This window comes from Polyodon spathula, chromosome 18 (genome assembly GCF_017654505.1).
Source record: "Polyodon spathula isolate WHYD16114869_AA chromosome 18, ASM1765450v1, whole genome shotgun sequence".
In the NCBI taxonomy this organism is placed as follows: domain Eukaryota; kingdom Metazoa; phylum Chordata; class Actinopteri; order Acipenseriformes; family Polyodontidae; genus Polyodon; species Polyodon spathula.
The window spans coordinates 34574652-34598589 of record NC_054551.1 but is presented as its reverse complement, the minus strand read 5'-3'; the positions used below and the strand labels follow the sequence as shown (position 1 = coordinate 34598589).

At 45.9% G+C, this 23938-nt stretch overlaps 1 protein-coding gene across 16 annotated transcripts in view; it reads left to right on the top strand.

Annotated features, from left to right (window-relative positions):
- Positions 1-23867, top strand: part of LOC121330902 (microtubule-associated serine/threonine-protein kinase 2-like) — a 114167-nt gene extending 90300 nt beyond the window's left edge. For 8 of the 16 annotated variants that reach the window (XM_041277844.1, XM_041277842.1, XM_041277850.1 and 5 more), the window contains 22 exons: positions 440-481; positions 3381-3456; positions 3911-4120; positions 6360-6461; positions 7659-7791; positions 9592-9659; positions 9771-9856; positions 10241-10449; positions 11015-11153; positions 11276-11408; positions 11927-12092; positions 12487-12588; positions 13099-13221; positions 13640-13749; positions 14437-14591; positions 15204-15493; positions 15797-16012; positions 16154-16380; positions 16542-16664; positions 17251-17387; positions 17737-17927; positions 18261-23867. In XM_041277844.1, coding sequence (XP_041133778.1) covers positions 440-481; positions 3381-3456; positions 3911-4120; positions 6360-6461; positions 7659-7791; positions 9592-9659; positions 9771-9856; positions 10241-10449; positions 11015-11153; positions 11276-11408; positions 11927-12092; positions 12487-12588; positions 13099-13221; positions 13640-13749; positions 14437-14591; positions 15204-15493; positions 15797-16012; positions 16154-16380; positions 16542-16664; positions 17251-17387; positions 17737-17927; positions 18261-20308 — 5086 coding nt within the window. In that variant the 3' untranslated portion in view covers positions 20309-23867. The remainder of the gene's footprint in view (positions 1-439; positions 482-3380; positions 3457-3910; positions 4121-6359; positions 6462-7658; positions 7792-9591; positions 9660-9770; positions 9857-10240; positions 10450-11014; positions 11154-11275; positions 11409-11926; positions 12093-12486; positions 12589-13098; positions 13222-13639; positions 13750-14436; positions 14592-15203; positions 15494-15796; positions 16013-16153; positions 16381-16541; positions 16665-17250; positions 17388-17736; positions 17928-18260) is intronic. The other 8 variants (XM_041277847.1, XM_041277845.1, XM_041277852.1 and 5 more) reach the window with 3 other exon arrangements.
- The last annotated feature ends 71 nt before the right edge of the window (positions 23868-23938 follow it).

The following is a 23938-nucleotide window of genomic DNA, read 5'->3' as shown; positions in this document are numbered from 1 at the left end:
ACCCCCATACTCCCATACCTCACCCCCATACCTCCTCCCCTCCCAATCACTGCTGAAGAAGAGGCGGCTATCCCCCTCCATGCACCCCCGCAACCTCGGGTCAGTGCACCGCACCCACCACCCCTCTTGCATGTTGTAACAAAGTGACTTAACACATTGACATACAGGATAGAAGCGCAAGGCCACTGACTTTCCCTGTGCTAAACCTGCCTGAGCCTCCTGCATGCAGTTAAAATAATAAACAAACAAACTGATAGCGGAGACCCATAAAGCGTCCTACAGTATGTAGGGACCAGTTAAATAACTTCCTAAAGAAGAGAACTGTGTGTTTATGTGCTGAAGAGTTAAAACCCTGGCTGCAAGTGTCTTTCCAGCTGTTGCTTCTGATCTGTGGTCTTGCTAAAGAATGTTTCAATTTTATTTTTTCATGAACACACAGTTCCCGTCTTCACCTGCAGAATGGTTGTTGCGGCTCACGCAGGTAATTGTGTTTTTTTTTTTTTTTTTTTGTTTTTTTTTTTTTAAATTTTTCAAACTGGCGTGACAGACTTGCCAAACCTCTCTCATCTCCAAACCATGAATATGAATATTTAATGAGCATGGAGTAAATCATCGTTACCAAAACAACAAAGTTAATTAGAGCAGAAAAATCAAGCCATTTGCAAGCCACTGTCACCTGTGTTACATATATATATAACGTAACAACCCAGAGGCAGATCACTGTGGCGGGGAGCATGTACAGCCAGTCTGGGTTGAAACAGTACACAGAAGCATTTAATGTAGTGCGCTGTGGAAATACCATGAAAAGGCTTTTCCACACGTTAATATAGGACACAGTAGTAATTCTCTATAAACGTTCTTAAGTAACAGGTTGCTGTTTCAGTGTATTCAATGGAAACTTCCTAGTTCAGGTGGTAATTCCAGTATGTATTATAAGATCTGCTTTATGCACGTGTGCACAGGGCGTGCAGAGGTTTGGTCTCTGCCATGTGTAAATAACAGCACAGTTTTTTCCTTTGTTTTTTTTTTCCCCTACAAGTCGCTGATCTCATGGGCTCCATAGAGCAACACATCAGCTGGTGCCGGGCCTTCAGTCAATCAATTATCCATGTAATTGCTTCTCTGATTGCATGCAGGGGAACTGTGAGCCAGTTTTTTATGGCACCACGCATTGCCTCACCCACCTGTCATGGTCAATTAGATCTTTCATTTCCTCTGTGGTGTTTGTTGTACTGGGAGGACGGTGGCTCCAGTGGAAAGGATTGCTCCATTATTTATAGCTGCCCAAATACAAACTGGTTTTGTTGATGTATTTATTTATTTGCAGTGGCCTGCTCCTGGTTTAATTTTGTTTTCTGTGCTGTGTTAGTAGATGCATCAGTGGTGTTTCATAGTGCGGTCCGTGCTGTGCAGTAATTGAATGCAAGCAGCACACAGATTCCGAGCCATCAGCCAGATACAAGGCATGGCAACTGTTTGCTCATGGGGAGGAAACTAAAATAAGAAAAATCGCTAAAAGAGGGGGATAAAAACGTCAGAACATTGTAAAAATGAATATAATTTTATTTATTTATTTAACCAGGAAATGTACCCATTAAGACCTCATTTACAAGGGCTCATATATTTAAGAAGTGGAAAATTGAGAAAATCAGACAATGTTTTATATAAATATTATTATTATTATTATTATTATTATTATTATTATTATAATAATAATAATAATAATAATAATAATAATAATAATAACGTTAATAATAACGTTAATAATAATAAATAAATGGTAATCATGTGAAAAAAATACTATTGCATTCCTTCATATTGCTGAATGCAAGTGGTTTAATATGCATTGTATTGCATTGTTTTAAACAGGGAAACACAAACATTGATCACAAAACAAAGTCTAATCTTTATACAGTCCATGACCGGATGCACAGCATTTGTACATTGAAGAGACAGCGTGCATGACATTACATCAGCTCCCTCAGCTGTGAGATTGTTAAGCAAGCTGTCATTTTGAATTGCAGGACCCCCTTAACTTAAAACGACTGGAGAGTGGTGTTATTTTTAAATAACGTGCAATAAATGGTCAACCTGGAATTCCGACATGCAGGATGCTCTTGGATCTAACTGGAAAGAGCAAAAGGAATTTCCACGAAACACAAAGAACAGCCTGTGTTTTTATTTGTAAATGGAGCTGGCTTCTAAGTGAAGATCGACAGCCATTAATTTCCTCGTCCAAAATGTTCCCCCGGTCCCAGGCTCTCGTGTGGAGTTCAGATTCGTACATCTCTACTGCATCTTTTCCTTCTCACTCGCGCTGCTGCTCCTGCTCAATTAGCCGCTCAGGTGGGTTTCTAGCTGGGACCACTGGCAATTAGAAAGAGAGATGAACACACCAGAGTGTATTTCACTCGGGCCCCTAAACAGCTGTCGGCTTTAATTACCGCGAGTCACGCCGACCTGACATTATCAGTGCAAATTTATTGAAAATTAGTTTGCGGCAATTTAGTTAAAAGTGGTTTGTCTTCTCAAATTGCAACATACTGTGTGTGTGTGTGTGTGTGTGTGTGTGTATATATATATATATATATATATAATGTCGTTTTTAAGGAACTGATTATGAATTGACCTGGTAAAGTAAATATAAAGGTGTGTTAAACATACCAAAATGTTGGGAAGTTGGCTGTTTTATAACACGTGCTGATTTAATGTAATTAATTAGGCAAGTAGCGGTAATTGCCTTCCCAGACTGGTTTTTGATGACATACCGCATTACCCCATGCGGAGGTCACACGCCGCTAGCCCTGGAATGACTCAGAGAGCCACATCTGCCGTTTAGACAAGCCTGATGAAACCAGCGGAATGGAACTGAAATACTGTTGCTTCAGCTATCCGTCAGTTCCACGGTACTGTTGCCGGGGTGGTGGTACATCATATAGGACATGTGTCTCCTGCTGTCAAACACAAATATACATGCTTGCATTATATTGTATGCACTATTTGTGCATGCAGTACCGTGTCCCACGGTGGAGAAGGGACGGGTTTATAAGAAGGATTCAGTACTATTGTATATATGCTTGTTTTAATGGATGTGGAGTGCGCCTGCTGCTATTTATAATCTTTATAGCCACTCCTTTTAGAAGGTGTAATGTAAAGTATATGAAAGAATGACCAGTTTTCTGTGGACAAACACAACACAAAGACAACCGGTGCAGTTCTTATTGGTGCAAAGCATCCCTGTCCAAAATCTGCTGCACTTCCAAGATAAACATGACAGAAGACAACTTGGGTATCGAACTGTCAAAGTTTACACGTGCTGAAATGCCAACTCTATATTAAAGAAGGACTTAGTGTAGGTTTACTGGCTTTGTGTGTTGCAGCCCCGGGCGGTCCCCCATCTCTTTCGACCATGAGATCGTAATGATGAACCATGTGTACAAAGAGAGGTTCCCGAAGGTAAGTGAAGGCTCCTCTTTCCTTCTGTTTTAAAAGATGAGGAAACAGACTGCACAAACACTAAGGGGCTTCAGGACTGAATAAGACTGTGTGTGTTGCTCTGGATAGCCTTGTTCAGTGAGACCTCTGTCAGTTTGGGCTTGTTTGTAGTGCCTGTGGGGTCAAAACAAGTCCACAGAAGATAGGAAATAGGCCATATCCGTTTAATATTTAAACCATATATTTTGAACATTAATTGTTTTAAAAGTACATTTTAACCAGGAGTATTGACTTCAGTCCCAGCTTTTTATTGTTGTGTCGATCCATGCCCCTCTGGAGTTTGGAATACTAAACCTACGCGATATGGGAGTCCATATGGGAGTCCATGCAAAGTGTTCATGAACGCTAGAATCACACACACAGCCTTGTTCAGTGAAACACTCTGTGCGTGTGTGTGTCTTGCTCCCCCTTGCAGGCGACGGCGCAGATGGAGGAGCGTCTGGCGGATTTCATCTCCTCCTGCGCCCCCGAGAAGGTGATGCCCCTGGCCGACGGGGTCCTGAGCTTTATCCACCACCAGGTGATCGAGCTGTCCCGGGACTGCCTGGACAAGTCCCGTGAGGGCCTCATCACCTCGCGCTACTTCTACGAGCTGCAGGAGAACCTGGAGAAGCTGCTGCAGGACGTGAGTAGAACCACAGACCAGGAGCCACGATTAACCAACCATTAGCCAGTTAAGGAGGGCACACTGCAACCTGTTCCAGAGGAAGGGTGTTGAATTGTGGCATGAAGGGGGAGGGGTAGGGGGGCTTCACCACCTTCAACTCCACAACACTGTCTACATAGCCCCCAGCAGACCACATTCTTCCAGACCTGTCACAAATCTATTAGTCACAACTCTGTTTCTTTGTGTGCGTGTGCCTCTGTTAACTCAATTACAGTGCCCAGAGGCTCGTTTCCAAGTTATTGCTCCCATCGGCCCATTCCGATCCCTTGAGGGGGGTGATGGGGCGTGAAATTAAAATCCCCAGCACTCGCAGTTAGTGACGGATGGCTCTTTCAGACGAGAAAGGAGGGCGCGAGGGAGAGGAGAGCTCCTTTAAATTATCACACCACTGGCTCCAGTGCTCATGACAGCAACGACAGGCTTGTTTATATCTGTGTGTGTGTGTGTGTGTGGGTGTGTGTGGGTGTATAGGAATGGCATCTGGAAACAACCCCTGAAATGACACAGGCAGTCCTGAAGCAAGCATGACATCATCTGGGGAGTGCTAATTGGATAGTTTGCAGCGGGGGCGTAGCGCTCAGCCGCAGTGTGGTGTTAGGTGGATAAAACACGCCGTGTTTCAACACCGGGGGCATTGCGGGGTAAACACGGCATCTTTATAAGATGTCCAGGATCTCATGGCAGAGAAGGGTGGAGGAGGAGGAGATTTTACAGAGTATCTTGGAGCATCAGGAATGGACCAGGGTTGTGGGAGAGACCTTACCAGTTGAGTTGGTTATTATGTTCTAATCGCAATGGAAAGTATTTTTGGGGGTTTTAAATTTTCCTTTGGGAATGTAATTCAAAATCACTTTTAGGAATTGCTGTGATGATATTTAAGGGTGGTGGTGTGTCATCTGATTTTATACTCCATGTTTGCAGTTAAGATGGACACTGTCTCATGTTTGCAGTCTGGTAGATGCATTCTTGCACTGCCCTGTAGAGGGATCTTCTTGTTTAATGCGGGTTGTCCAAAGTCTTAATATTCTCTTGCGAATGTTTAGATAGAACTGTGAAGAAGGCTGACGACTCCTTCAGGGATCTCATTAAGAATCTGTTGATCTAATCTGTTACTTTGAACTGTGGCACACAGCCCCTGTTATTTACCTTTCTCGTTTGCACTTAATATTCATGACTGCGCCCCCCTAGCAGGTCCTTAGGGGAAATGGGGGTTCTACAGTAGCTGAGCGATTTAATAATGCTAGACTGCTTTATTCAGTTAAGTGCTTTATATGGTGGCTGTATCTTCTCTGTTTTTGGACATCTATTAACCTGCTTTCAAACCATGCAAATGGTAATGCCAGGTTTAGTCTGGGCAGGTGCAGTGTTGCACTGTCTGTACTGTTTTACCTTTGCATCCCATTGCTAACCTTCAGGAAGCATTGTGGTAAGAGGTAGTCCTCCAGCCTCGACCGCGTATTCACAAGGGAAACCTCATTTGAAGCAGCAGTGCACTGTGAGCTGTGTGTCAGCCAGGAGCTTTTGTTTACATCCATGAATGATGGGTGAACTGTCCTAATGTCCTGGTTACGTTTTCCAATGTGCATCGGCATGTTTGTTATAGCATCATACATGTTATATTTTCAGTCACGGTTTTTATCGTGCGTCTTAATTATCTTATCATATCTGTTTTTGTGGTGTACAGAATCATCTTTTAGAGGCATATTCTGTCTTTTGAATTGCAAGCTAGCTGGACCCACTAGAACTTTGGAGGTGGGGGGGGTTTGGGGGTCTTAAAACAGTTTCCATGGTAATGCATGTGTAGAGTTCTGGGTAAATTGGCCTTGTCGGTCCGGGGATCCCTTTCCTCACCTGCTTAGCCAGTTTTGCCTTGTTGCCACTGTGTTGTGTAGCCTTGCTGTACAGCAGACATGTCGGATGGAGCCGTTTGTCAAAGCCAGCCTGCAGGCCTGAAACCCTCTTTCTCTGTAACCAGACACATTTGTCTTGCCTCAACAAAATGAACTGGGCTTTACCTGCTGAAACCCAGCAAAGAGACAACACTAGAAGCTGCATTTGTTACATTTTCAGCTTGACCAAAAAGAAAACAATACAAGTTGGCAGAAAGGGGAAAAATTTTTTTTTTTTTACAGAAACAACAACCGCAGTGCTTGTTTTTTCCTCTGTGGTGGTTTCTGATTCTCTGCTTTGCTTCCAGGCCCATGAGCGCTCAGAGAGCCGGGAGGTCGCCTTCGTCACCCAGCTGGTGAGGAAGCTGATGATAGTCATTGCCAGGCCGGCCCGGCTGCTTGAATGCCTGGTAAGGATGAAGGAACTGTCCGTGCCTGTGTTATAGTGTGTCTGTGTGTGTGCATGCCCCTGTGCACTGTGTCTTGTGTGTGCCCTGTTTGAATGTTCAGCCCGCCAGTTATTGCAGGCTCTCTCTGCCACTGGAAAAGCTGCTTCATAATGTCTTCAATGTTGTATCTTGTTTTGTGTGGTTTTTAATCTCCTTGTCTGACAGGCGTGTATTGATTTCTAAGTTTGACGAATTTGTGTCAGTGTCTTCTTTTTCTGTTTTCCCCCTTATTTTACCCCTCCTTTTCTGTCTCTCGCTCTCTCTCTCTCTCTGTCTGTTGATGTTTTTTCCCTAAATCAAACCACCTTGCGGTGGTAATTAAATTGTCGAAGTGTGGGGGGCCATGTGCTGTGTTATTCCCTATGAAGTTATTTGGAGCCTCCTATCAGTACGCAGAAATACAATTGCCATGCTGTGGCTGGCGGTGGATCGGGGGGGTGCAGTTACATTTGGAGTTTTGACAAATAATGTGTGACCGACATTGTGGCACTTTACAGATAGAGTTTCTAAATTGATTCACAATAATACTCCAGAAGGCTGACTTCTTAAAATCTGGACCCCGTGAGGAATGAACGCTTTGCTTATTAAAAACCTTCAGCTTGGGAGGAAATGTAGACTCCTGTTACCAATTCAAGACAAAGATTTTCCCATGAAGCCCAATGAATGATGAGGTTATGCCATGGCTGTACAGACAATTAACTAGGCTTTGACAGTGAAATGAATCGGACGCTTCTTAGAGAAGAAAGATATCTTAAAGTGTACTTCTGGACCAACTCATTTTATTTAATAACATAAAACTGAATTTTCCTTAAAATAGAAGATTCCAATACCAGTACAAAACAGAGATGGAAACAAGACTTCCATTGCATAGCAGTTTCACCCATTCCAGGTTTTAGTACAAGCTTGATCAGTCCCAGTGTGAAGGTAACAAGCTTGGGTGTGTCTTATTAAACTCATAGTAAACCCAGGAATGAATCAAAGTGCTATGCAATGGGAGTCTTATTTCCATGCCTGCAAAACTGGTATCAGCAATATGTTTAAGAAGAAAATATTTGACACTTTCTCAGTCAGATGGTTAAAAGTGTGGTCCGAGCATGTTCCAGCATTAGCACCATGGACACAGAAAGGGGAGTTTCTCTCATTCTTTCTCCGCTGCAGGAGTTTGATCCAGAGGAGTTCTATCATCTGTTGGAGGCTGCCGAGGGCCATGCCAAAGAAGGGCAGGGAATCAAGTCGGACATTCCCCGCTACATCATCAGCCAACTGGGGCTTACCAGGGATCCCCTGGAGGGTGAGTGTGGAAGGGCAATCAGTCCCACAGCAGCGCACCAGCACACCTAGAAGACCCCTCAAGCTCTTGGTGTACTTTTCATTATTAATGTTGCAGCAGTACACTAAAAAACAGAAATCGCTGAAGGACTCCACACTTTTATATCTGTTAGGAACCACGTACTGTAGGTTCCCCTGGGGTAATTTATTGAATAGCAGGGATGGAATTAGGACTTCTGTTGTGTAGCAGTTTCACCCATTCCAGGTTTTGATACAAACTTGATCATCCCCAGTGTACCGTTGACAAGCACAGGTTTGTCTTATTAAGAAAAAACAGGAATGGGTCAAACAATACATCCCTGAACATTTACATCTTATACTGAACAATACATGAAAATTGACAAATGTACTTTATACATATTAGTACAGTATGTTAGGTTAGTTTACTGGTGTAAAGATGTTCTCTTTCCTATAGCACTGGAGCTCTCTGCAGTGTTGAGCGGAGTTCTCTTTCCTTTAGCACTGGAGCGCTCTGCAGTGTTGAGCGGAGTTCTCTTTCCTTTAGCACTGGAGCGCTCTGCAGTGTTGAGCGGAGTTCTCTTTCCTGTAGCACTGGAGCGCTCTGCAGTGTTGAGCGGAGTTCTCTTTCCTTTAGCACTGGAGCGCTCTGCAGTGTTGAGCGGAGTTCTCTTTCCTGTAGCACTGGAGCGCTCTGCAGTGTTGAGCGGAGTTCTCTTTCCTTTAGCACTGGAGCGCTCTGCAGTGTTGAGCGGAGTTCTCTTTCCTTTAGCACTGGAGCGCTCTGCAGTGTTGAGCGGAGTTCTCTTTCCTGTAGCACTGGAGCTCTCTGCAGTGTTGACTGGAGTTCTCTTTCCTGTAGCACTGGAGCGCTCTGCAGTGTTGAGCGGAGTTCTCTTTCCTGTAGCACTGGAGCGCTCTGCAGTGTTGAGCGGAGTTCTCTTTCCTTTAGCACTGGAGCGCTCTGCAGTGTTGAGCGGAGTTCTCTTTCCTGTAGCACTGGAGCGCTCTGCAGTGTTGACTGGAGTTCTCTTTCCTGTAGCACTGGAGCGCTCTGCAGTGTTGAGCGGAGTTCTCTTTCCTGTAGCACTGGAGCTCTCTGCAGTGTTGAGCGGAGTTCTCTTTCCTGTAGCACTGGAGCGCTCTGCAGTGTTGAGCGGAGTTCTCTTTCCTGTAGCACTGGAGCGCTCTGCAGTGTTGAGCGGAGTTCTCTTTCCTGTAGCACTGGAGCTCTCTGCAGTGTTGACTGGAGTTCTCTTTCCTGTAGCACTGGAGCTCTCTGCAGTGTTGACTGGAGTTCTCTTTCCTGTAGCACTGGAGCGCTCTGCAGTGTTGAGCGGAGTTCTCTTTCCTTTAGCACTGGAGCGCTCTGCAGTGTTGAGCGGAGTTCTCTTTCCTGTAGCACTGGAGCGCTCTGCAGTGTTGACTGGAGTTCTCTTTCCTGTAGCACTGGAGCTCTCTGCAGTGTTGACTGGAGTTCTCTTTCCTGTAGCACTGGAGTGCTCTGCAGTGTTGAGCAGAGTTCTCTTTCCTGTAGCACTGGAGCGCTCTGCAGTGTTGAGTGGAGTTCTCTTTCCTATATCTGTATACAAGTCTGCTATGTTGAAAGAGTCCCTTATTTTGTCCAAAATCCATGGACCCAGAGGCTTTAAAATAAGACCCAATATTTGTGTAAACTTACCAAATTTGGCTTTGGTTTCATACATAATCACACTTTATATTAACCCTAACCCCTGTTGACTTGTACTCTAATACTGGAATACTCACTGATGATATTAATGTACAGGTTTTTTTGTTGTTGCAGAAATGGTCCAGCTGAGTAGCTATGACAGTGGCAACCCCGACACGCCTGACACTGACGAGACTGTGGATGTAAGTGCAGTGCAGCAGAAAGGATATGGGAGTTCACTGCTCAGACTGCTCAGCACTGGGTGTTGAGTTCTACGCCTCTTTATTAACACTCTCTTAACTGTTCTCTTTCAGAGCTGTGGAACTGCGATGCAGAGGAAGAAACCCCCCTGCGAGGAGGACTTTGAGAACATCAAGCTCATCAGCAACGGAGCCTATGGGTGAGTGTCTTGAGACACCCCTGGAGACGATCCCCTGAGCAGCCACTCTACAGCAGTGTTGCTTGCTAGCTTAGTGAGCAACACTGCTATAGAGCTGCCCTTCAATACCGAGAGGACTGGGTACAGAGGATTTTTTGTCACTATGCAAACCATACAGGTTCAAAATTTAAATTATAAAAAGACAGTAGCAACATAACTGAGACCTGGAGCAGATTTCAATAAGTCTATCAACTGTAAAGCTGGTGCTGTTGTCCTATAACGTTTATTGTGTTATGCTGTCATTACCCGTTGCAGTGCTCTTGTGACACCACAATGTAGCCTGATTTCTAACAATGGAAAGCGGACGTACGCACTTATCCTTGCTCCGTGCCCTTGCTCCTGCAGCGCGGTGTACCTGGTCCGGCACAAGGAGACCCGGCAGCGCTTTGCCATGAAGAAGATCAACAAGCAGAACTTGATCCTGAGGAACCAGATCCAGCAGGCCTTCGTGGAGCGGGACATCCTGACCTTCGCAGAGAACCCCTTTGTGGTCAGCATGTTCTGCTCCTTCGAGACCAAGCGCCACCTCTGCATGGTCATGGAGTACGTGGAAGGTACGCCGTCAGGGATGGAAAGAGGACTCCCACTGCATAGCAGTTTGATCCATTCCTGGTTTCACTACGAGTCTAATCAGGCACACTTCAAAAGTTTTGCATCACCTAGAATTTTAGGATTTAGACATAATTGTAAAAAAACAAACCATGCACAAAGTTAAACTGAAAATTGTATTAAAAGAACCCACTGCTGTGAACAGTTTAGTGTTTAAACATTTAGAATTGTATCTGAACATAATTTATCCTTTATTTAACATCATGTAATCAAAGAAACTACAAAATAATATTGCAAAAGTCTAAGGGAAGCCATAATAATAGTGCAATATTTAACATTAGATTTTGTAGTGTCAAATGTTTCCATGTTTGTCTGTTTTTCCATACAAGTATATAGAAAACTACAAGCGGTATTCAATGCAATATGTTAACATAGCATTATTTGGCTGGTTTCATTTGACTTTATGAAGCACAATGTGTTATTTATATAGGGGGATGCTAAACTTTTGGCCATAGCTGTATATAGTTGGTTTTAAGAATGCCTTATTGAGCTGGTTTGCTTTCTTGGCAGGCGGTGACTGTGCCACTTTGCTGAAGAGCATTGGGGCCCTGCCTGTTGACATGGCGCGCTTGTACTTTGCTGAAACAGTGCTGGCCCTCGAGTATCTTCACAACTACGGCATCGTTCACCGGGACCTCAAACCTGACAAGTAAGCTTGCAACGCTTGCGTCATTCCTTTCAGTGGCACTTCATGGTTTTGGTTCAAACACCGATCAGTCACGTTGCACCCACGTGTCTCTGACAGAACTCCTCTCTCTTGTGTTGTGCTAGTTTGCTGATCACCTCGATGGGACACGTCAAGCTCACTGATTTCGGGCTCTCGAAGATCGGGCTTATGAGTCTCACCACCAACCTGTATGAGGGGCACATTGAAAAGGATGCCAGGGAGTTCCTGGACAAGCAGGTACTGCAGGAGCTTGCTCTGTACTGTGTGTGTGAGCTTGCTGTGTGCTGTGTGTGTGTGTGAGCTTGCTGTGTGCTGTGTGTGTGTGTGAGCTTGCTGTGTGTGTGTGTGAGCTTGCTGTGTGTGTGTGAGCTTGCTGTGTGCTGTGTGTGTGTGTGAGCTTGCTGTGTGTGTGTGAGCTTGCTGTGTGTGTGTGTGTGTGTGAGCTTGCTGTGTGTGTGTGTGTGAGCTTGCTGTGTGTGTGAGCTTGCTGTGTGCTGTGTGTGTGTGTGAGCTTGCTGTGTGTCCTACACTGATAGCACAGACATGCGCTATTCCAGGATCGAACCTTAAACACCTGGGTAACACATTAAATAGCCATGCCTGGGTGTCCCACTCAATAGCCATGCCTGGGTACCTCTCTCAATAGCCGTGCCTGGGTACCCCACTCAATTCCCTTCACTACTCTGTAAGAAACCATCTCCTCCCTTCTGCGTTGGCACTGGTGTTCCTGATTTTCTGCGTGTCTTGGTCCGCAGGTGTGCGGCACCCCTGAGTACATCGCTCCGGAGGTGATCCTGCGGCAGGGGTACGGGAAGCCAGTGGACTGGTGGGCTATGGGGGTCATCCTCTATGAGTTCCTGGTGGGCTGTGCGCCCTTCTTCGGAGACACACCAGAGGAGCTGTTTGGACAAGTCATCAGCGGTGAGCACCAGCTCTCTGAATTTTTAGAATTATTATTTTTTTTAATTAATTAATTTTTTTACAGAATTTTATGTAATAAACACATGTGGAGCGATATTTCTTTTGATTTGAATCGTCTGCAGTGTATGAATCGAAATCAAATAATGTGTCGCTCCTTGAGCTTATCTATGTGGCAGTGTCAAAAAGCCTTCATAGTAGTTGTTCAAATTCAAGACTGCTGTGCATGCTTTAGACAAGGAATCATATTTGGATTAACATATGCTAGGGAACAAAATGACCTTGGGTTGTCTAAAGGATTGAAAGTTTCTGCTCACAGAGAAGAATGAGAAGAGTTGCAGGTCCTATGTAGTGCAGAATTCATTCAAGCTCCTCTCTACTCCCTCCTCTTTCCTAGATGAAATCATCTGGCCTGAAGAAGAGGATGCTCTGCCCCCTGAAGCAGAGGATCTCATCTCCAAGCTCCTCAGGCAAAACCCTATGGACAGGCTGGGAACAGGTAGGGGTGCTGGGTCCTAAAGGTACAAGAAATGGATTGGAAGTTTAAATGGACAATTTCAACTTGCAGAGAAGGATGTGCAGCAAGGAGGTTTCAAGATCTGCTTTCAGGAGAACGCTGTTGACTGAACCAGCTGTTTCATTTTTTTGTATTAAATATGATGGGCTCTTATTTTCAAAGCTTTTACTCCAGTCTTTAATTAACTCCCTATTTATTTTGGAAGAGGAACATTCCCTGTAAATGATATAAAACTGACAAGCAAACAGCTTTAATGTGTGCAAAAATGAATTAATGGTACTTCTGGATCTAGTTTCATATGATCTGCAGCTTTTTTTTGTTTTTTCTCCTTTGAAAAAAAATAGTAGTTAAATAAAGACTGGAGTAAATGCTTAGAAAATATAGCCCGATGTTTCTTAATGCCGTTGTTCGCAGTCTCTAGCCGAGCTGCGTTGTGTGTTTGTTTCAAAGCAGTGTCCTCTTGTATTGTGCTTGCTTTGTGTTTGGGAACAGGCAGTGCCTTTGAGGTGAAGCAGCACCGTTTCTTCTCTGACCTCGACTGGAACAGTTTACTGCGGCAGAAGGCCGAGTTTATCCCCCAGCTGGAGTCGGAGGACGACACCAGCTACTTCGACAGTAAGCCCGATCTTTTACACTGAGCCACGACGGGACACATTCTCAAAGCGTCACTTTGAAAAGAGAAAAAAAAAAAAAATCTTAATGTCACAAAATGAGAAACAAACACCTGCAGATTGCTGAAGAGAGCTCGGATTATATTATTACTTCACTGCTTGGTTCTAGTTTTGTAAAATTAAACGCCGTTTTAAAAAAAATTGAGTCAATTAAAGACTGGAAGACTGAAAATATTTGGTTCGACGTTTTACGTGGGTTGTGGCAGACATAACTACGTAGCAAAACAGCTAGGTACACCACAAGCACGGGGACTGATGGATAATGCAGAAAGACTGGGGGAGGGGAAATGTGTTTATTTCACCCCCGGTTGTTGGCTGGGTCAGTTCGGTATGTGTGTGTGTCTAATTGTGTGTCTCTGTAGCTCGCTCGGATCGCTACCACCACGTGGAATCAGAAGAGGAGGAGGACACGAATGATGAAGAGCATGTAGAAATGCGTCAGTTCTCCTCCTGTTCCCCTCGCTTCAGCAAGGTGAGTGAACCCTGCCCAGGGGAGAGCTGCTTACTTCAGCTTCCTCTTTAAAAACGACTCCAGGTCGTCCACACTGTGTGGAGCTGTGCACTAAATGAGGGCTCCCAGTGAGTTCAGCATTGCACAAGAATAAACAGCTCAAGTAAAAACAAAGCCGGAGAATGACATACTGCACTTAGAGTTGAGTGGCTGATACCTCCTGAGTTCAGACTGTGGCTATATTTCGTGGCCATAAGCTAAACTGAAGTATGTTCAGTGCATGTTTAAATTTAACTGCCCATTTTTTAAGTGAATGAAATACTTAGGTGAATTCAAGGGTTTGTCTACCAATTACAGTCATTCCATAAATTCAGACATTGTCATTAAATCTGAAATCATTGAAAAAGCTAAACTCAACCAATGTTAAGGGGCAGTTACAGAGCTAGTTACGCTGTTAGCATAGTTAACCACGATGCAAGTGAGAATCGTCAGCGAAGTGCAGGGATGGAAATACGACCCCTATTGCGCCGCAGTTTCACCCATTCCAGGTTCCAAGCTCAGCTGCGTCTTATTCAAATTGTATTAAAGCCAGGAATGGCTCAAACCGCTATGCAGTGGGAGTTCTATTTCCACCCCTGAAGTGCGTACTAATACATAGTGTGTGAGGTGGTGGGTAATGCAGATGTCTCCTCTCCTCTCTCTCGCCAGGTGTACAGCAGCATGGAGCGCCTTTCCCTTCACGAGGATAAGAAGACCCCGCCTCCCACCAAGCGTAGCCTGAGTGAGGAGGGCACTGGCAAGATGGACAGTCTGAGCGGGCTCAAGTCCCGGGACCGTAGCTGGATGGTGGGCTCGCCTGAAATGTGAGTCCACTGGTTCCCCTCATCACACAGTGACGGGAGCCTCGCCCTGTGTTTGCGGAGGGGGCTGTGTCTAAAGCACACTCGCAAGGGCAAGGTGTTTGAGCCTGATTGCATCTGGTGCAGCTAGCTTGTATTGCATGATAGCTATTGCTAACTTGTAATCCAGCATCTGATGGTTGTATTGCAGTACTGTATTCAGGGATGGAAATAACACTCCTATTGCATAGCAGTTTCACCCATTCCAGTTTTTTAAATAGTGCAAGTTTGATTACCCACCGTGTATGTAGGTAACACAGTGTGTCTTATTAGACACATAGTGTAGTAAAAACCAGGAATGGATCAAACTGCTATGCAATGGGAGTCTTATTTCAATCCTTGATGATAATACACATTTTGCATTAGGCACAATAATCTCTTTCGTTTCAGTACATAAAATATGTTCTAATAAATTACAACCATAGAAAAGATCAAGCTGCTGTGCAATGGGAGTCTTGTTTCCATCCCTGGTATGTGTTACTTTCTGTCGCTGGCTGTTTTGGTTTGGTAAAGCTTGGGGCTGTAATACAGTGAACACCTCCCTCTCCCCTCTCTCTCTCCCTGCCGGGGCTGCAGCCTGCGGAAGCGCCTGTCCGTGTCGGAGTCCTCGCACACGGAGAGTGACTCCAGCCCCCCGCTGACTGTGCGCCGCCGCTGCTGCTCTGCCATCATCGAGATGCCACGCTTCGCCATCTCCACGGAGGATGAGATCTCCAGGAAGGGCCCCCCTGCCAGCTGGGGTCCCCGCGGGGAGGAGCTTCCCCTCACCATTCCCGAGCAGCCCCTGGAGAGAGAGCTGCGGCTGGATGAGTCTCCCACCACCCCCAGCTCCGGCACCAGAACCCTGGGCAAGAGCACGCTGACATGTGAGTGCCCAGCCACCACGCCACGCTGAAGAGGGTTTAAACCCATGACAGTGACGCAGCACAATCAGATGGCTTCATAGATCCCTTCTCTGTGGTGGTACCTTGGTCTAGGTAGTGCAGCTGAGCTTCACTGTTAATTTTACAGCTAGTTTAGATATCATTACTGTATTGGGACAGTGCTTTGAAACATTTTAGAAACTTTTAGAATTCCTGGATGTGTAAAATAACTGCCCTTTTAAATGCTGAAATGATTTATTTAATCAGGAACCAATTATCTATGCATGTTGTTTGTTTCTCCACTAGCCGGCAACTCCACTGAACTCTCTGAGCGCTCTTCGCGGTACATCAGTGCTGAAGTTTCGGACAATGCCACACCCAAGGCCATCAGCGACCTGGCAGCGCGGCGCGCACGGCACAGGCTGCTCTCGGGGGAGTCGCTGGAGAAGCGCACCTCGCGGCCGCTCAACAAGGTCATCAAGTCAGCCTCTGCAACCACGCTGTCCCTCATGATCCCATCTGGTGAGTCAGGGCAGGGGTTTAGTATCATAGAAATATAAGCAATGTGCATAAAACAAAGTCATACGGTACTTGTCTGGTATTTTTAAGAGAAGCTGTGGCATCACCTTTAAAAATGATAACAGTAACAATAACTCTCCCCAGATTACCACAGTGGCTCCCCTCTGGCCAGCCCGATGTCACCCCACTCCCTCTCGTCAAACCCGTCCTCACGAGACTCGTCCCCCAGCCGCGACTACTCGCCCGCTATCAGCAGCGCCAAGCCTGCAATCGTGATCCACCGCGCGGGCAAGAAGTACGGCTTCACGCTGCGGGCCATCCGTGTGTACATGGGGGACTCAGACATCTACACAGTGCACCACATGGTCTGGGTGAGGAGTCTCCAATTGTTTCATTGGTCATTTCATTGAGGTCCCGTCACGGCTGAAAGGGTCGAACTGGTTTTATGATTGAAAGAAGTGAAAATGTCTTCATATTATAAGGAGAACGCTGACACGTGTGAACATTCTTCCTGACCCCTCTCCCCCTCCAGCATGTTGAAGAGGGTGCCCCAGCACACAATGCTGGTCTGCGGGAGGGCGATCTGATCACTCACGTCAATGGGGAGCCGGTGCACGGCCTGGTCCACACAGAGGTGGTGGAGCTCATCCTCAAGGTTGGGAACATTACTGCCTTTTATTTTTATATACCGCACTGGTGTGGGTTATAAGTAGGACTGTGAGCAGCTACTGTAGCGCTGCTTCTACCTGATAAAGTATGGAATGAACAGGGCGGGTGAAGAGTAATGTAAAACACTGGAAGGAAAATAAAGTGCACATTTTTAACGGTATGCCGTGAAATACACGATTTCCGTGAAATTGGTAATATTGTGAATTTTTCGGGGCCCTTGTGGTATAAGAGTATCTTCTCGTGAGCACTTATTACCTTATTATAAATCATGTTTGAATCATCAAAGAAACTAAAACATAGTTATCCGTGCCTTTTGAATTTCTGTCAGCTCATAGTGCAGAAGTCAACACAGTAAAACAAGATATGCTGGAATGTTCTGAAATGTGGTTGGTTGATAGTTTTGTAGTTGGCTTCTTGATCCTGATGCGAAAGTACAAAACGAAAACTGTACGGTCTGGACCCTCAGACAGGCCGTGGTTGTTGAACAATACCCTCGTCGTCCTGTGCGTTCTGCCATTCCCTTTTTTCGTTCTGATTTGTAATGAATGCTGGGCCTCTTTTGTCTCTGCCAGAGCGGCAACAAGGTGTCCATCTCGGCCACTCCCTTCGAGAACACGTCCATCAAAGTGGGTCCGGCGCGCAAAGCCAGCTACAAGTCCAAGATGGCACGGAGGAACAAGAAAACGAAAACTAAAGAAGGTCAAGAGAGGTGAGGAATTGATCTGCAATACCACTTAGTCAAAGGATGTAACAAACAAACAACCAAACCAATTTACACTGCTGTCAAACCTACAGGAAGAGAGACCCTCAGCAGAGCAATACAGAACTTGTTAGAATTTGATACGAATCAGAGAGCCAGTTCAAGCCTGGGTTATTTCTTTTTTAGAAATAGCTAGCAGATGTTTAGTAGCCAATATAATTTGAATTGGAGAGATTTACGTTACATCCTGACGCATCTGCTCTTTCAGAATAGCTGGAGTCTCGTCTGCGTTTAGCTTTCTGCTGACACCCTGTTGACTAGCTCTCATGAAGGCCCTGACGATTCTGTTTCTTTCCAGCAGTAAGAAGCGGAGCTCCCTTTTCCGGAAGATCACGAAGCAGGCGTCCCTGCTGCACACGAGCCGCAGCCTGTCCTCCCTGAACCGCTCGCTGTCGTCCGGGGAGAGTGTCCCGGGCTCCCCCACCCACAACCTGTCCCCTCGCTCCCCCACACAGGGCTACCGATGCACCCCCGACTCGGCGCACTCCGGTACAGGCCCTCTGTTTTTAGTGATGCATTACGAGTGGTAATACATGTTATATTTACATGCTACTGTTATATTTGTTACATTATAAAAGACAGCAGCCTAAACCTGACCTCTGCCCTAGTATGGTTTTCCAATTCAGTTCACAGCTGTGTTCTTTGATTCTCTTTTTGTCACATGTGAGTTTGGAAAGCACCCGTTATAAATGTAACCATTTTGCAGGGTATTTATCAACCTCTCTAAAGTGTACCAATGTTTACAAACATTTACAAACTGTGATTTAACAAGCTTGAATCTATGAAGCATTAACAGGGTGTTTTTTTCTTTTTTTTTCCCAGTTGGTGGCAACTCTTCCCAGAGCAGCTCTCCCAGCTCCAGCGTCCCGAACTCTCCAGCCAGCTCTGGCCACATCCGGCCCAGCTCCCTGCATGGCCTGGCCCCCAAGCTGCAGCGCCAGTACCGCTCCCCTCGCCGCAAATCTGCAGGAAATATTCCGCTGTCCCCCCTGGCCCGGACCCCCTCCCCGACACCGCAGTCCACCTCACCACAGCGCTCCCCCTCCCCGCTGTCCGGTCACACTCTGGGCAGCTCCAGCGTCACCCAGTCCTTTCCGGTCAAACTGCACTCTTCTCCCCCTCTCGTCCGTCAGATCTCCCGGCCCAAAAGCGGCGAGCCCCCTCGCTCCCCTCTGCTCAAGAGGGTGCAGTCTGCTGAGAAGCTGGCTTCCTCCCTCTCCTCCTCTTCCTCCCCCTCCTCCTCCTTGGACAAGAAGCTGACCTCCTCCCGCAAGCACAGCCTGGACATCTCGCACGCGGAGTTCAAGAAGGAGATGATGCATCGGGAGTCGGTCAGCGAGACCCTCCTGGGCAGCAGGACGGCCCCTGTTGAGAAGGGGATGCTGCAGAAGCCATCGGCCCGCAAGCTGGGCGGCCCGGAGCCGCCCGAGGGGGCAGGAGCTGCCACAGGCAACAGCAAACTGAAGGACAAGCTGTCGGCTATCCGGCAGGACCGCGCAGAGAGGCGGGAGTCTTTGCAGAAGCAGGAGGCCATCCACGAAGTGGACTCCTCTGAGGACGAGACGGATGAGGGCTCAGAGGACAGCCAGGATGGGAGGAGGCTGAAGCACAAGATTGAAACAGGGCGCAAGGACTCTGCTGACGATGACCCCTTCCTGCCACCTGAACCCTATGTGAAAACAGTGCCAGTCCAGCTGCCCAAGAGCAGTGCTGCAGCAGCAGCAGTATTAGCCTCATCATCTCCAGTAAGCCAGCTGCAGTGTGCAGGACAGACGATCGGATCATCAGATAAACTGGAGCCTTCGTCTACTAGCTCTGTTAAAGCAACCACAGCACAACACAAATCATCTCAGACCACAATCCCCACAGCGGAGGTTCCTAAAGACATATCCAGGATCGCCTGCCCAGCGGCTCGGATCCATCAAGGCATCCAGGCGACCGCGCCCGGGAGATTGTCTACGTCTGGGATTCAGAGTGCTTTTATGCCGGTGAAGGATGCTTTTCTAAAGCCAGCCCCGGTTATCTGCACGCTGGCCCCTGCAGCTGCGGCCAGCACGTCTCTGACTGTGACCTCAAAAGACACTAAATGCACTCCAAAGCAGGTCCCAGACAGTAAAGAAAAGAGCAGCAGTCTTTCGGGGAGAATTAGCGACAAGTCCCTGACGTCCAGCAGTGCCCTGGAAGCCAAGTCACTCTCTCCTGCCGTAGACTGCCAAGCCAGCCCTGCCCCAGCTGTGGGCATCTGCAAGGAGAAGAAGGAAGCGGACAATAAGAGGAACGCAGCTAGCGCTGCATCGACTGCTCCTATTCCAGCTAGCACTGCTGACAAGATACCGCCACTCGTGTCCCAGCTAGCCACGGTGGTCAAAAGTGTGCTCGGACCGGTCAAGCTGAGCATCCCTTTTGAAAAAGCTGGAGAGATGCAGTTGGAAGACTGCCTCAACACAAAAGGAAAGGAGCAGGGGAAAGCCAGGCAGGAGCAGGACATGCTTGATGCACTCAAGACGTCAACTTCGGCAGGACAGGCGTCGCCCTCCAAGCAGACAAGTCCTCTGCTCCCACGAGCGTCCGAGTCTGCACCCAGACAGCCTGTGCCGAAAACTGAAACGGGTCCCATGAAGACCCCGGGAGACAGGAGGAGAACCATGTTGGCTAAAGAATGTGCCGAGGTGACGTGCGGTAAAACGGCTGGTAGCGCCCCCTACCAGCAGGTCAGTTGCAGTGCCCCACATAAGGAAGTCCCCCAGACACTGAGACAGGCAGAGACGGGGGACAAAAAGAGAGGACAGGGATTGCAGGTGTTGCAGAAAGCAGCTGCAACAGCAGCAACATCGATGACGACGCAAGACAAAGTTTACAAGAAAACATAGCAGCCTCGCCGGGGGAGAAACTCGCACTCCAGGTTCCAGTAACAAAATAAAGACTGCATGTTTAAAAACTTTATACGAAACATTAATCAGAAACAAAGGAAATCCAGATACAGAATTAGGGTTTTTTTGTAAATTTTTTTCATAGTTTTTGTAAATGGCAGGGCAAGAAATAAACTTTTTTTTTTTTTTTTTTAAACAGTTGCTCACCACTACCAAGTTTCAGTCTGAGCCTGCAGTTCTTGCTAATGGAATGGGTTGTGCCTTAATGAATACAATCTTTCAGAAACATCTGCATGACTTAGATGAAAGGTACATCTTGAGAATTCAAGCTATTAAAGCAGCCGATGCATAACTCTTTCTATAAAATACATTTCAGACCTGTTCAGAGCAATGCTTTTCTGTCATTCATGCTCCATTCATTTCCATTAGAAACACTCCTTTTACAATACAGCACTGCAAGACGTAACTCCAGCAAAGTGGACATTTTTTTAGATCTATTTTATATCATGAACACTAAAAAAAATAAAATAAAAAAATAAAGCAGACAGCGCCAGGAGGCTGCTGCATGTTCAGTAGTCCTGTACTGCTCCGTGCTGATCGCATGCCTTGCCCTGGTAGGGGTGCCCTTGCTAACCACGTACAAGCTGTCTGACCTGTCCTGACTGATGCACACATGTGCACATTGTGCTGGTCTGCTCTGTAACACAGTGGAGAATCAGATGTTTAATTACAAACCGTCTGAGTGGGAGATAGAGGAAGGTGTCTGTGAGATTTCTGTGTTGGTTATCATTTCAGGAGTCAAGGTGCTGGAAGTACCTTTGCTCCTTGAACAACTGCAAGGGCCAGATGCTGCAGCAGCCAGCCAGCAGACTGCTGATGAAGCAGCCCTGCAAAAGGGACACGATACAATAAAAAAAAGACATCAAACAAGACCAATGTTTATTTCTAGCCCTGCTTTTTTTTTTTTTGGACCAACCTAATGTTTATTTTCACAGCTGTCAAACTTCCCTGTGAGTGTGTGTAATTGTTATGTAGTGTGTGATTGTGTGTAAAGCAAGCTCGCATACACTGTGACTCTCTACCAGGCTCCACTTGAATGTGAAACATTGTGACAATGTCATCTTTTAATACGTGGGGAGGGACCTCTCTGTCTCAAGAGGAGTGTACCTTCATGAAATGTAGTGTTGCTGTGTACAGTTAGTATATGTTGTACCGTGAGGTTTTGACTAGTATGGAAATACAGAATCCCTGTACTGTTACACAGAAGGGAAAGACGGTCAAGGAAACTAAATAGCAGTGAGATTCGTCATTACTAAACAACCCAATCCAAGGCTGGTCACGCATTCAACATGACATGCGCTGTCTCAGCTTGCCTGCTAAACCCTGAATTCTACCTGGCTTGCTGTGTCTTTCCCTGAGGGAAAGCCTTGGAAAGTAGCCTCTACATATCAAGCTGCATGGGCTGCTGCAGTGCCATGAAAGGTGCTTGTAGTGAGTTTGATGTTTACACTGAATGAAACCTCTTTGAGTCATTGAATATGAATAGGATTGAAATAATGAAAACATTGGGTTATCATTCTGCAGCGCTGAACAATTCCAGCAGTGCATTTAAAAAAAAAAGAAGAAATGAGACAATTCCAGCAGTACATTTAAAAAACAATAATTAAGAAATGTGACCCGTCCCGCACCAGGATGTGTGCTTTTACCATTGGGTAATGTTTCACTGATTTGCTTTAGGGCCTGGATTTGTAGAAACACTTGCACCTGCCTTAGTTTAAGTTTGCACTAACAACAAAAACACTCTTTGGGATAATACAGGTTTCCAGAAGCGTTCAGAAAAGGGTTACGACTTTTACTGTAACAGCGTCCATGAGCACTGGGAAAGATTCCACTGTACCAGACTGCAAATGGGGTTCCTTTTGAGAGATGCCCATGCACTGGCCTGCTTGTTAAAGGTGAAAGATAGCAAGAGATGTCCTTTCCTGCCTTGCAAATAAATAAATCGAGCTGTGAGGCTAGAAACAGCCTTTTTAAATGTTTACACATAGATGCAGCGGGATTAATAAGCAATGCTCCATAGGAAAAATTACAGGACAAATTCAATGAAGGGTCTAGTTCAGCAACTGAGAGCTCAGTTGGAATGAAAGCCAGCAGACACAGGGGGTCCCCAGGACCAGGGTTGGGAACCAGTGCTCCAGCTAGCTAATGCGTTTCTAAAGCCGGAGTTCAATTTGAAATCATTATGTTTAGTTTTTTTCTTATGGTGCATTGTTTATAAATGAGCCTCTGTTTAAAAGAAGACACATTTCTGTAGACCCAGTATTGTGACCCAGTTTTTCTTCCTCCTCCTTCTCTGGATTATACTGTGCGACAGTACGGTATGACAGCATTGCTGATAGCCAGGAATCATCGTTTACTGCTCACGCTAATCTCATGTCATTTCATTCCACGTGGTACTCCACCTGAAACCATTTGTGTAGAAAACTGATTCGATGTGATGTGAAAAAGAGGAACTTTTCACCTCCGTGCCCACCTGCCCATGTCGTGCCCACCTGCCCATGTCGTGCCCACCTGTCCATGTCGTCTCTGAATTGCTGTTTTAGTAATCCTCCAGCAACCGCATGTATCCAAATCCAAAAGAAAACCCTGTTCATCATCGTCGTTGGGGGGTGGGAGGGTTATAGTTTTGGACTTTAAACATTGCCCGAGTGTTAAACATTTTAAACCATAAATGTTTTAACCACATATCAGAAATAATGCTTGTCAAATTCTAGTTGTTAGGCTAAGTGTTTTATACAGTTTGCAAGGCTGATTTTTATTTCATATTGGATATTTATTCAATGGGTTTTCATGTGTACATAGTCTTATAAACGTGAATGGGCAATGTAATTCATAATAATTAAACAAGACAGAATGTATCAGGCAGTCCAGTGGAGAGTTTTGAGACTGGTAACAGGAATTTCAGATAAGTTAAGCAGGACGGGGCATCCTCGATTGTCATTGCAAGAATCTTGATCACTGCTGTGGGTTAAACCTGGAACTTCAAATGGGAATTTGTGTGTATCCAGCTATCACCAGTGGACCAAAACCAACTGGTGACCTCTCGCCTCTCTGCCTCTATTTGCTTCCTGGTTCACTTGGCCATCTAATCACTGTCTGTGTTTTGTGTGTGTTTTTGGTTTTTGACAGTTTGGTCTTCACCTCAATGTTACACCACACACATTCCTACAGGGTGCTTGTGTGTTTTAAGTGACTGGATCTAAACAGACAGAGATGCTATGTATTGTATATATAGATGTGTGTCTACTCTTAGCAGTGCTGGGTGTGCCACGGAGGTGCTTGGCAGTAAGGAAGGGTTTCTGTGAATGTTTGGATGTGAAGAGTGAAAAAGTGAAATGTTCTCTTGTTGTGGTTTTTTCTTCTTTTTGTTTTTTGGGGAGGAACTTGAGAGATCACTACGGTAAACCAGTGCAATAATTAATATTACTGTTTTAAATGTTGTAACCGCATGTTGATGTTAAACCCTCCTTGATAATAAAGTTCATTTTTTACGTAAAAACCTACTGTGTTTTTTATTTATTTTTTGTATTTACTGATTGCAGACTGCTGCTGCGTGCTGTCTGTTGTATG